The sequence below is a fragment of the Mycteria americana genome, chromosome 9 (genome assembly GCF_035582795.1).
Source record: "Mycteria americana isolate JAX WOST 10 ecotype Jacksonville Zoo and Gardens chromosome 9, USCA_MyAme_1.0, whole genome shotgun sequence".
Classification (NCBI taxonomy): domain Eukaryota; kingdom Metazoa; phylum Chordata; class Aves; order Ciconiiformes; family Ciconiidae; genus Mycteria; species Mycteria americana.
In genome coordinates this window covers 7,623,477-7,637,488 of record NC_134373.1, presented here as the reverse complement: position 1 = coordinate 7,637,488, position 14,012 = coordinate 7,623,477, and the positions used below count along the sequence as shown (strand labels likewise).

At 41.9% G+C, this 14,012-nt stretch overlaps 1 protein-coding gene across 1 annotated transcript in view; it reads right to left on the bottom strand.

The window, feature by feature from the left end:
- FAM171B (family with sequence similarity 171 member B) overlaps positions 1-8,952 on the bottom strand; it is a 39,072-nt gene extending 30,120 nt beyond the window's left edge. The window contains exon 1 of the mRNA XM_075511861.1: positions 8,640-8,952. Coding sequence (XP_075367976.1) covers positions 8,640-8,814 — 175 coding nt within the window. The 5' untranslated portion in view covers positions 8,815-8,952. The remainder of the gene's footprint in view (positions 1-8,639) is intronic.
- Between the last annotated feature and the right edge of the window lie 5,060 nt (positions 8,953-14,012).

Below are 14,012 nucleotides of genomic sequence, written 5' to 3'. Positions count from 1 at the left end.
ATGGCGTTACTTGATAACACTTGCAGTCAATGAAAACAGAAACACTGATGATTCTGAAAGTAAAATCAGTTTGACTACTGAAAGGGTTGCTTGGAGCTGCAACTAAGATAACCCACAACACAAAACCCGAAAGCTACGTGCACGCTCCAGTAACAAAGCTCAATCATTGAATACAGGTAAAAGACTGACGAGAAATAAAGAAATAAAAGTATGTTGACCCAAAGAAAACATTTCAGAAGAGGCAGATGAACCATTAATTACCATCTAGAAACTAAAAAGAAAAAAAAACCAAACCCAAAAACCCACTGAATTCAACTCTTTCCTCCAAAATAAAATGCATGATAATGTGTCAGTGCTCCAATTTATCTGGCTATAACTACACTGTGTTTAGCAAAAGCGCTCAAGCAAGTCATACAAGCTAAAGCACTCATTCATCGAACGACACTCTACAGACCTTAGAGTGCTTTTGGGGTGCAGTGGTCATGTCAATAATGCATTTCAAAGAGAGTATCCTAGGGACATGTTGAAGCGGTTCTGAGACTCTCTGTATTTTGCTGCTTCATGACCTCCTAATGCACATGGCTCAACATGTGCCTGGCACTCATACCTATAACCACTGCATCATATTCAACGCAAAAATCCCACCCCCTACCACAGCTATTCGGCCACCATTTGCAGGTTAACCTGCTATAGCTGCCAGTAGTTCAGATAAGACCCACACCAAAACCATCAAATCTTTCAAAATGGGACAAGGAAAATCAGGTAATGGGCCAAGATTTTTTTTGCTCTCTAACTCAGCAAGAGCCACAATTTATTTCCATGTAATCTCAATGAGAGGCCACCTCTTGCCTCTTCCACTGGTAGGACTGCACTGTCTTAGGTACCTGGTGCTATCAACAGTAAATGCAGAATGCTGAAGCAAGAAGGGTCATGTGTAAAGTCCAGCAGGAGGGTCTGACCCTGTAATCCATCTCCTTCAACTGTCTCATTTCCACATTGTAAAGGGTAATGATTGTGCTCTGACATGTCTGACATGTCTTTCAGTCAGTGCAGACTCTCTTTGAGCCCACATGATGAAGCATAATCACAGCCTCAGGGAAGACAAAGAAGGACAAGAAATTGAGGGGGGGAAGAACAAGGATAGCATGGGAACTTGACAGGATTCATGCCTGCACTTGGTGAGCCTTAGGGGGCTTACGCAGGCACAGACAGGAAAGAGCATTACCCCCTAGCCCTGTCAATCCCAGCAGGTCACACAGGATGGCTCCCAGGAGCTACATCAGACAAGAACACACATCACCAGGGTTGTGCCATGCATGTAGCATAAACTGCAGACCTGTCAGTATTTTGTTTACAAGAATGCATAATATGCTTACAGTCAGAGGGCAAGCAGAATCATTTGGAAAGTTACAGCAGCTGGTCCAACTGAGACAGGAGAAGGAGATTTTCTTCACATCATCTACAAACAGCTAACAACTACTCGTGAAATTCATAGCATACGATTCAGTTTTTTACTTGACAGGACTGCTGGTGCCACAAGTTAGTCCTGTGTTCTGCCCGAGAAACTGCATTTAAGGTAACTGGTGCTTTTGGAGTGTCCTCCACACACACAATGGACTATGCCTGTTGATGTTTATCTCCTAGTCACAAGAGCCTGCTCGCACTACAGTATATGTGTGCTCTCTCATATGGAAGGTCTAAGCATCATCCCTTCCCGATCTACATCCCTCCCAAAATGACAGGGCAATACATTCACCAAAGGTGACCCTCTGTACAGACTGTCTCTTATGTAGATGTGAAAAGGAGATGTGGTGGGGCTGTATGAGCATATGTTCTATCTGTGCTGCACCTCAGACATGGTTTGGATGGACTGCCCTTTCCCAGGGACCTAGCTCTTCTGCTGGATGGATCTGGAGTGCCTATTCCAACTGAAAAGATGACATACAGCTTGAGTGAAATCTCCCCTACTAAACACCTGGCTTAGGGACAGAAGGCACTCCTAAAGATTAATTCATTCTCTTGAGCTTTCTAACCTTAAGTTCCCTAGCACAGGTTCTTTCAGCAAATACACTTTTATATTGCTGATTGTAAAGTACATCTTCCCCTCAAGCATGTGCTAGCATGAAATTGCTTTCAAACCTCATGTTTTCTCTATAACAACTAGTGCCAGAAAAGCAAAGCAAGAAATGCAACAGCTGCTTTGCAGCCTGCTGAATACAGCTTCTTCTAGACCTGTGTGGAAGATGAGAGTTTAGGAGCGCACGAGGTGTGCTGGAACATCTCTGCCAAGCTAGGATTAGGTAGGAGGAGCTAGATCTGGTAGTTTCATCCTGCTGAACACAGAAGCATTATTCAAGAGTACACTATCCCCTATGGTGCAATGGAAATTCTTGATCACGGGATCTGGGTGCTCCTCTGTGAGCCTCAAAACCCCATTCATTACAGAAGGATATAGCGAATACAAAAATACACAACTTTCAAGACAACAAAGTAACCTGCGCTATTTTTCCAAGTTTGACATGCCAAAAATTAAGTTTACTTTGAATAAGCTTTCCTCTCAGATCTTTCCCTCTGTCTTCAAAGACTTCATCTACTGAGCTAGTTCACAGAGAAAGCATGCTATAGATCCCCAGTGACCCAGATAGCAGTTGCATTCCAAACCCTGAAACTGCCTTTTTCTCAGCCTGACAGCAATTCTGTGAATGTTTTTACATATCAATTGGCCTTTGATGATGTATCATCTGCCAACAGATTGACAAGAAATAATGAAACTTTAACACAACAAATAAGAACTGCAAAAACTACCACCTTGCAATAGGTAGCTTCCTGCCATCGTTGATTACTCTTTCTTCCTGCCACTTCTCCTCACCGTGTAACTGTGGGTCCCGTTTCTGTGAATGTTAAAACACATTTCTGCCCTTCTCTCTCTCAGTTCTTTATAATGAAAGCCACTATCAACACAAGTTTCTTGAAATCAAGTTTTCTGAAGTACATAATGCTGTACAATATATTACAAATTTCACTAAAAGCAAGCTGTCAACTCAGGAGAGCTGCCCACATCTTCAGAACTCCTCAATACCTTTGTTTATATCTATTCTCTTCCTGAAAAATAAAAAAAGTACATATTTTTTCATTTGTGCTCTACCATGGAAAACCCCAAACTCCTCATTGTCTTGTATTAGCAGCTGAGTGACCTAAATCATGGAACACGTGGACACATAAATGAAATTGTGAATATTTCTTTTTCATTATTCATTTGTGTCTCAAACCGTGGATGCTTCATCACCTCTCAGTGTCCTAATGCCCTTCCTGGTATTTTGTTGCACTACTAAGCCTTAGATCAGCACAGAAAGCTAAGTCACTTAAGAACATCAGCTCCAATAAATCAGGACAAGTCTGTCTTATGTTCTTTCTCTACTTTCTCACCTAGCTGAGAAACCATTATTCCAAATCCCAGAGGTTGAAAATGCTGAGAAAACTGAACAGCGAATCAAAGGACATTTTCTGAGCTTATTTCCATCGATGGAGTTAGTTGCTTGCATTTAACCATTTTGCTGGGGTGTGCATGTAATACTTTTGGAGTTCTATTTCATAATGAAAGAATCATTTTTCACCAGATTGAAAGTCAGATTTCCAAAGTTTCATTAAGGTTCTTCATATAAGAAACATATAGATTCCCAACAAATGTTTACATCTGATATCTCTAAAACAGATCAGAAGTCTTAAAGACTGCAAACCATCTCCTCCATGTCCAAATAGAAAACAATTACTACAATTTAACCCATAAGCTTTGACAACTTAAAATAAACCTTTTCCCTGACACTGATTATATTCCAATACCTACTGGATAAGAAGGTTGTTTTGGTGGTTGTGTAAAACAATTCACCCCAGCGCTGATCAGAAGTCCCTAGTTAGACAGCCCTGACTTCTTAAGCAGGAACTGTATCCTATGTAATCACTCAGTCATGAAAATCACTGAATTTCCTTCTTTATAGGAATGCTACAGAACCTCCTATACAGCTTTTAACTCCTCACTCATTTTCTTAGGGTCTGTATCTGACGGCGACAGAAGCTCCAAAACAGAACTGGATTTATTGCTGCCGTACTAATCCCCTATCCAGTGACTAGAGAGACACTAAACCATAAAGGTTGTTCCATCAAGTGACAAACAAGCCAGTCACACAGCACTACATTTTTTTTTTTTTTTAAAGTGCATCATTATGTATTATTGCTCAAATTCAATCCCAGATTAACAGAACAAGCTATCAAAATCAAATACTCCTCTAAATACCTAAGTACCACCTACACACCAATATACAAGTCATTAGGAAAAAATATTTCACTACTAGAAACATTGAAAACAAAGATTAGAAAAGCAGTAAGTCACATACGGATGCGTCAGAAATATTTCTGTTCCAGTACCTCAAATAAAAAGGAAGCACGAGAAAGTTATCTCCTTGAATGATCAGGAAGAGTAACACAACATACAAAAGAGTTTAGAAAAATCTCAACTAGGTACCTCTTCTCTAGAACACTGCTTCACATTAGATAGCAACTCATCATTACATGCAAGCAGATAGTATTGAGAAATGGGCACAGAATCAAATTCCACAGGCAGCATCCAGACAGCATATGTCTCCAACAGGTACAAAAGTAATCTCTTACTTTCTTCTGGGTTTGCCAACAATCATGTATTTATCTCATCAGTCTCAACAAACAGAACTAACTGCATAAATCTGCACAGCAATTCCAATTCTCTCCTCTCCTTTGTTCAGGACCACTATTAGCAGCTACCACTTTTTAATTTCACCCTACAAAAGTCAAGCTAATGCCTTCATTGTACGCAAAGCCACCTGCCTAAAAAAAAGGCAAAATAAATTATTTTTCGCTGAATTCTGGAATGTGAGGCAGATTGGGAATGGTCTATAATAAATACGATGGTAAGTCTTTTCTTGTTTATGATGGGATTACAAAAGGTATGAAGAGTACCCACAGCATAGAACATGCAGTTATATGACAGAAACTTGAAGAAATAACACCTATTTCAAAACACACTTCAAGTCTAATTTAAGGTCTCAACGTGGAAAAAAATTCCAACATTAAGATGGTGTATGTCATCCTATGTGCTGTCTATACATAATGTGACAGCTTCTATTTACACAACTGCTGTTTTTTCTAGAATAATCTTGTTCAATCAGTATACATCAGATGTGCCATGGAACTGATGCAGTTAAGTATCGCTTATTCAATTAGTGGTCTCTGCTCTGTTTATTGCCCAATATCTGCATTATAAAGAGAATAACAATGCACCACATCCAGAATATCCCAAGCGTCGTGAACATTAAAGAATACAACCCACACCTCCTGTACAGAATGCATCTCAAAGATAAATAAAAGGGAACAAGGAAAAAAAAAAAAAAAAAACCACCAGATTTGCCTGGATCAAAGCCAGGACTATAATTTACTGAATTCTGTGCTCAAGCCCGCTGACCTCAATGCTGAGTATTCAAAGGTCCCAGCGACTTCTCTTCAATTGCTTCTGCACACCAGAGTCCAGATTTCTGAACTGCCACACAGAAAGTGGAAAAACTCACTATGAATAACAAGGAACCAAGACAGGTTCTCCACTTCAGCAATCACCACCCTAACCAGAGAGGCCCATCTGTCTCTCCCTGAATATTTTTTTCTCTAAAATTTGGAAGAATAGCTACATCCATTACATAACATGAGTCAGAGTAACTCCATGAACTGAGTCCCTCCTGTGCATGTCTTCTCTGCCTCGTCTTTAGAATTTACTTAGTTCTTTTGGCAGTGGTAATTTTTTTGTTGGTTTTAAGGGATAAGAAAGAAGGGATGAACAAAAAACCTTATTCATTCATGATGTGCAACTACCTTCTCACTGCTACATTTATATGTCAGCAGTAGAGCCTGCACTGCAAACCTTTGTACACAGCTGTGCTGACTTTCGCATCTCTTCTCAGACAGCATAATAATTACAGTGGCAGAAGTCTGTTAATCCAGGAGGGAATTGATCTGTAAAACTGTATAATTAGCTTCGACAGAACAGGGACATCGATACAGGAACATCAAATGAGGAAAGGTTGCGAACTCCAACCTTAGCTCTGCACCTTCCCTGTTTTAGGAGGATAAGGCTCCTTTGCTCTAGCCACACTGGGGTCACAAACACACAGCATAAATCCAAATTCAGCCAGACTCCTCCTTACTTCCAGAAGCCACTGCCTGCCTGGCAGTTCCCAGAGCAGGACCTGCAGCTGCTGCAGGAGTGGCCTCTTCAGAGCATTCCCCTTAGGGATTACTCTGCTGCCAGTCTTCTGCTGGAAAGGCAACAGCCATTTATCCTGCCTACCTTTCAGCTGTAAACCATCAAAAGATAATTTCATGGAAAAAGACTTCAGTATCTGATAAATATATATCTGGAGTCAGGCTCTTCCTTTTTAAAATTTCAAAAATGTCAATATAGCAAAAATTACTTACACACTTTACTGAAAGGAAATACCACACACAAAAAAGAGGTACTTAGCAGCTTCTTCAGAATAATGAAAGTTTCATAGCAGCAATGAGCCTGTCTTTTTAAAAGATTAATCACTATTGGCTTTTTTCAATTTTTTATGAAAGAAAAAATTAAATCAAGATCATTTGGAAAGCCAGCCAACAAGTGAAATAAAGCTTTAACTGTATTTAAACATAACACAAACAAATGCTGAGGATCAGCTCAAATGATAATATTTAACATTCATAAACTGGGATTGATCATGAAAGCTGCATACTATAAGACACTTTCAGGACTCTCATACCTCAAAACCTATGAAGCATAATAAGCAAATAAAAGAAAACAACAGCAACTAGGCACGTGGGTCTGCAACAGCAACAACAGCAAATCAGTAGTGTCGGCATCAAATTGTTTGGTACTGACAAAGATTTTGGCCAGGGCTGAGGGTGATAAGGTAATAGAGCTTCCTGAAAAGAAATCAATACCTGAAACGAAAGAGGATCATTGAATTACAAAAACTGTCCTTTTTTTTTTGCCACTCAATTTTTAATGAGCAAAATGTTCACTGCACAAGTTAGAAATGCTGCCAATGCCTTTTAAGTGGTGTTTGCTGGTGATTAATGGTATATTCCTCTAAAAGCATGGTAAGAAACAAAATAATGAAAAATCATCAATCCAAAAGGAAAAACAAGAACCAAGCTGTTCATCAAATACCCTTCTTTAAAGTCCTATATTTTAAACATTTGGAAAAGAAAAAACAAACAAACAACCCCCAAACCCACAGAAGAAAGAAACCAAAAAGCAAATCCAAAAACCAAAACCAAAAAAGGCATTTTAAGAGCGTATCAGGAGAATTTAAGAGTGTGTTCATATACTACCAAATCTAGTTTCTTGTTCCACATCTTTAAGAAGTTACAAGTAAAGACCGTCATTCAAGATCTTTGCTTATATTTCCTAATTAACATACATACTTTGGCAGCTTTGTAAATTGGCTTCAATTCAGCAAAATATTAACCATATGCCTGAAACTAAGAACATTTTATACCTTCTTGAAGTCAACTGGAAATGGAAACATGCATATATGTTAAAAATGAAACATATGCTCTAGTGATATGCCCAAATGGAGCCTTGGTGCTAAAAGGGCTTAAATAATTCATGTTTGAAACCATTTTGAAATTCTTTGGTGGAAGGCAGTACGTCAAGAAAAATACTGGTTTTATCCTAATTTAAGCCAGTACGACTTCAGAATATACACATATTTTTTAAACTAGACAATAAAACAAAACACCTTATCACTTGCCCCAGTTCTGCAAAGGGGTAGCCTCACCCATTTGACCATAATACCAAGGCCTAATACTGAAATAGGCACCATTATTTTCATACTCTCAGCTGCTGGATAAACGACGTGTTTCCTCATTCTGCAGAGGAGATGCAAAACCCAATGAGCTCACCAGCCCCATCACTCATCTGATAGGCTTAAGACACTTGCAGATGTATCAGCTGGGTTTTATTTATATATTGATATAAATATATAGAGGAAATAAATATATATTTTTTATATTTTATATATATAGACATATCCTGCTCTGGTGACTACTGCCAGCAAATAGGAATTCATAGAGGCACGCTTCCCCTGAGACCATATGCCTGGCACTTGAGGGAGCATCTCCAGCTAGGTCAGACGCAGGCTACACGATTACCGGGTTGTATCCTTCGCCACGCCAGTGACACGCTACGGCAGCTGCATACAGATCTTCGGGTATGAAAAATAATGGATCCTGCTCGCCCCGTAGCAGCCACCGCGGCTCCGCTACCTGCTTCGTTAAAAACGCAGCGGCTTATTTTTTGCTTCGGGAATGCCGCCCGTCCCTCGCACGGTAGCACAACACCCTGGTTTCACAGACGAGGAGCGACAAGGCAGCAGCACCGGATTCAACCGACGCGCCCCTCGGCAGCCCGGCGGGGAGCAGCTGAGGAGGACGCCGACCCCCCACCGAGAGGAGAGGGACGCGGCGGGGCTGAGGGGGCCCCGACGGCGCGGCCCCGGGGAGGAGAGAGGAGAAATCTCCACAGGGAAGGCGGGAAATAGGGGTACCTGCCCGGCGGCAGGAGGGGGGGGGATCGGTACCTGAGGCCGCCGCCGCGGCGGGGGCGTCCCCCGGCAGCGCCGCCCGCTGCTGCTGCGGGCGGGTGGCGGCGGCTGCGGCGTCGACGGGAGGCGGCCGCCCCATCAGCAGCGGCAGCAGCATCGCGGCCGCCAGCCCCAGGAGCAGGGAGGAGAGGCGCCCGCAGGTCCCCGGCATGGCGAGCAGCCCGAGGGCAGCGGAGGCATATTGCGGGCGAGGACGCGGGCGGGAGGCCGGGACCAGCGGCTCCGGCGGCGGGACTGCGGCGGCGAGCGGCCGCCCCCACGCGCGGCAACGGCCGGCCGGGCAGCCGTGAGCCCGCCCCGCCCCCCGCACGTGATGGGGGCGGGGCCTGGGCGCCGGGCCCGCCCGCAGGCGCTCGGCGGGGCGGGGCCGTGGCCTCGCTGAGGCGCGGGCCGGGCCGGGGGGCAGCGGGGCGGGGGTCAGGCGGAGCCTTTCGCGTAGCGGAGAGCGAGCACGACGGCGGGGGGCCCCGCCGCCTCTCCGCTGGCTGCGGTGCGGCCCCGAGGCCCTGCGGAGGGCAGGGAGGTGCGGGCTAACGCTTTCGCGAGGAGCCTCGCCGTTGACGTCTGACGGTGTCGGTTGAGGTGTGCCGCGCGCCCCCGCGGCCGGCCGTCTGGCAGCGGTGAGGGAGAGCCGGGCCGGTGAGGGGAGGGCGCGGGGCCTGCCGGTGCTGCGGCGTTAAACGGAGTTACCGGGGAAATCAGAGCGCGCCGTGTTCGCTTTCTTTCAGCCCTCCGAACTGGCAGCATTTAAAGCAATTTTAAAACTTGTTGCTGAGAGTATTAAAGCGCATTTGGCAGCCCCTGTGCAGCACGTCTCGTTATGGGGCAGACGCTTAAGACGGCCTTGTGTCAACTCAAAAATCGCCTTCGCTCAGGCGCTGGTAACTGGCAGTCATTGGGGCAATCATCGTAACTATATTAGCAGCATCTCCTAAAGATTTGCTTCTACACGCAGGCATAGCTTCGCCGTATTTACATGTTTATTCACATTAACGGTCCTTGTGGGTGTCAGTCTCTTCTCCCAAGTAACTAGCGATAGGACAAGAGGAAATGGCCTTAAGTTGCGTCAGGAGAGGTTTAGATTGGATACTAGGAAAAATTTCTTTACTGAAAGGGTGGTCAAGCATTGGAACAGGCTGCCCACAGAGGTGGTGGAGTCACCATCCCTGGAGGAGTTCAAAAAATGTGTAGATGTGGCACTGCGGGATATGGTTTAGTAGGCATGGAGGTGTTGGGTTGACAGTTGGACTAGATGATCTTAGAGGTCTTTTCCAACCTTAGTGATTGTATGATATCAAACATTACACATTTTTTAGAATTAAGGATACCCATTAACACAGGTAAAATTGGAATGCGAGTATAGACACAGCGTAGGGTGGGATCATGGAAAAATTGCTAACGTTGTTCACAGCAGATCAGACTGCTACACCTGAGCAAAGGCAGCACATCTGGACAAATCAAACTCACCCAACAGCATGCAGCCATCTGCATGATTGAGAGCTAAACACGTTGGGGCCACCTCACAGTGAATTTCACGCTAGTGTTGAGGAGTGTGGGCCCATGCCATGACTTCAGTGAGGCAAACAGCTGATTCACTGCAAGGACTTTCAGAAATGGATGATACTACATTTTCAATGTATGGTTCAGTAGTGAATATAGATTTCTTTGAAAAGTATAAAACCACTTTATTTGCCTTTGAATAAAATAAAGATTACCCAAATAAAAATCTTTATTTTAGACATAATGATATATTAGGCCAAATTCTGTAGTTTGCAGATCTCAGAAAATTTCTTCAATGCAGTGGAAAAAGGAGGGGAATAGAGTTACAAACTACAGAGAAGTAGAAATTTTCCCATACTGAAAGGAGGAGCTGCCAGGTTACAGTGCATATTTTCAACAGATATCTTATAAAATCTGAAGAAAATCTAATATATTTTCCTTATGATTTAATATCAGTTCTATATAGTACAATGGAATTAATTTGTTGCCATTAACAATGACTTTAAATAGATTTGAGGTTGGCATAGAAAATAAAATTTACTTTTATCGCAGTTGCTGATAGTTCGTTGATACCTTTTGGGACCGCCGAAGAATGGACTGACTTCACCCACTCGTGCATTATGAACGATCACTGCCTGCGAAGTAACGCTGCAGTGGGAAACGTACACCCTCCTCAGCAGGTACTCTTCAATACTTTCCTTTAGAATAGTTTAAGTATGTCAGTCTCCCTTTTCTTCATCAGCACCAAAAAAAGCCTGTGCCATGAAAACTTCACTTCATTTGACAGGACCTTTCTTTTAAGTAAGCAAAAGAGCACAAAACCCAAACAAATAAACCAGTAATTTGCTTGATGTGGAACTCTCCTCCAGCAGCTTACAAGGAGGAAAGATTCTCTCTTTTGTTTAGGAAACATTTGTTCAGTGCCTACTTGCCTAGTTAACATCCTCTCACCCAGTTTCCTATTTCAACCTTTTATCTGGGCGCTGCAAAGAATAAGAGGCTGCTTCTGCACAGCCTCTGTTAGAATTGAATTCATTTTGGAATCCCTGCAACATTGCATGTTCTCAGGTGGAAGAAAGGGGTCTACAGCAAGCTAGCTAATGCTTTGAGCAATTTGCTTCCTTTGTTTATGAATTTGTCTGATGAATGAGTATGTAGTATTGAGAAAGTGTGGATCACATACACGTTCATTTCCCAATGTTTGTAGACTCAGGCTTTGTGCTGGTTTTGGCTGGGGTAGAGTTAATTTTCTTTATAGTAGCTAGTACAGGGCTATGTGTTGGATTTGTGCTGAAAACAGTGTTGATGATACAGGGATGTTTTCATTACTGCTGAGCAGTGCTTACACAGAGTCAAGGCCTTTTCTGCCTCTCACCCCACCCCACCAGCCAGTGGGCTGGGGGGGGCACAAGAAGCTGGGAGGGGACACAGCCAGGACAGCTGACCCCAACTGACCAAAGGAATATTCCATACCATATGACATTGTGCTCAGTATATAAAGCTGGGGAAGGAGGAGGATGTTCAGAGTGATGGCCTTTGTCTTCCCAAGTCACCATTACGTATGATGGAGCCCTGCTTTCCTGGAGATGTCTGAACACCTGCCTGCCCATGGGAAGGAGTGAATGAATTCCTTGCTTTGCTTTGCTTGCGTGCGCGGCTTTTGCATTATCTACTAAACTGTCTTTATCTCAACCCACAAGTTTTCTCACCTTTACCCTTCTCTCCCCCATCCCACGATGGGGGAAGTGAGCAAGCAGCTGTGTGGGGCTTAGTTGCCAGCTGGGGTTAAACCACAACAGGCTTTTAGAAATACATAAATTAAGTTTATTAATTCACAGTGGAAATTAATTGTTTGTACTGCATTTAAATAAATTACTGAGAAGGGATTAAAGTACACAATAACACCCATTTCAGGAAAAAAAATAATCAGGATTATGTTTTTCTTAACCAAATTTTCTTTGAAAAGAGATGGAAGCCAATAATAAGTAATTTATTTCAACTACCTAAGTATTTACTTCAGGAATTATGTCCAGCTGTAACTCCTGCAGTCTTAAAGGTTGCTCACACACTCTTCAAGCTTCAAACAAATTACAACCATTGTCATCAACCACTGAAGGGATGTAACATGGCATCTGGTATTTTGTCAGGGACTGAAAAGCGCGTACACAAATGACACAGAAAAGTAAATGTACATAGATTCTGCAAAACTCTCTGAAAAACACTAACACACAGACATGGTCTGCATGTGAAATTGTAAACACTAGTGACATGGTATTTTACTGTCTTTTTTTTTTTTTTGCTTCTCACACTTGGAAGGTCTGTGTTGTGCGCATTTGTGTCCTGCAAGCTTAGTCTTAGCATGTCCTGTATGTCTGGCAGTGGCAGTGATTCAGCACCAAACTTTTAGAAGGTTTATCAGAAAGATGCAGTAAAACAGATCGAGATTGTGAAATACTTTGTGAGAAGATGGGCTGCTCACAGCACTAACTCTAATTCTTTACGTATATGAGACAATATATTGATGAGGTGTTCATACAAATACTTTTTAAAAAGAAAGTATTTTCAATTTTTCACCGTGTTCTTAGAAGTACTTGAACTGGCAATTTAAAATATATTAATGTACTAATATGTAGTAAAGTATTAATGTATTCATAATTAATTTACAAACTCACTAACGATAAAAGCAAACAATAAAATACGATACACGTATGCAAAGAGTCAGAAACCTAGGCAACGTAAAGCAGCATAACTCAAGTGGAGGCAGTGGAGTTGTGTTGACATAAGTAACCTCAAGACATAGACCATCATTTTGTGACAGGAATTTGAAAAACCACTCTGTTGCCTTGGTTGCTGTAATGAGACAGCTGTTGTCACTAATTTCTCAATAATGCATTAATTTGGAACCGCTAAACAGATGCAGTGATGACTGTGCTCATAACTAACTGATGGTATCTTATTTAACAAAAACTAGGCCTGTGTTGGCTGCAGTGTGTGTTGAACAAATGGTTAAGAGTCATGCTTTGACTACTGCTGTGATGTTTCTTAGGCACATTAGGTGATGTGCATGTGATAGCTACTGTGAGGTCACTGGAAGCTGTTAATTAAAACACAAATACCAGTTTTTCATCTTTTCGGTGTCCTTTTTTTATTGTTTTCTTTAGGTTAACAAATTCTCTACTAGCAATCTAGAGAACTCAATAGTTCGGGGTTTTTCTAAAGGGTTCATACGCATGAACGTTTATTTCTAAATAAGTGTTCTAGCAATGTAAAATAAACATGTATGCCTTTATTGTGACACAAAATATTTACTGTCACCCCACTCACAAAGGTGAGTATGACTGTTAATCAGAAAGAGTGTAATGCTAAGATAAAATTAGTCTAATAAAACAACAAGAAAAGAAACATCACCTCTCTGAGAATTTTCCTAACCAAAGGACAAGAATTCACCGTTTTCTACAGTGATATGGCAGCTATAAAATCTGAAATATTTATTTTTGGTATACAAAAATTTTTGTAGGAAATCAGTTTTCCTGTGACAGAATCTAATTTGTGACTAGATCCTCTTTCTTGCTTGTGATTACAAAATTTTTTGACTCACGATTAATATGTGCCGCTTTCACTGAGAATGTAAAAGTTGTGCAAGTGTGACCTTTTCATATTTAGTAGATAACTGTGGATTACAAACATATACTATGAAATATTTTCAGGTGAATTAAATGCATTTTAAAAAATATGCTTAGGATAAAAAACACCCCAGAATTCCTGTTAATTAAGAGGTATTTTATTCCAAAATTCTAAATATCAGAATCAATTTAATTTTTCGGTTTATCTAATCATATTTTGAAATTG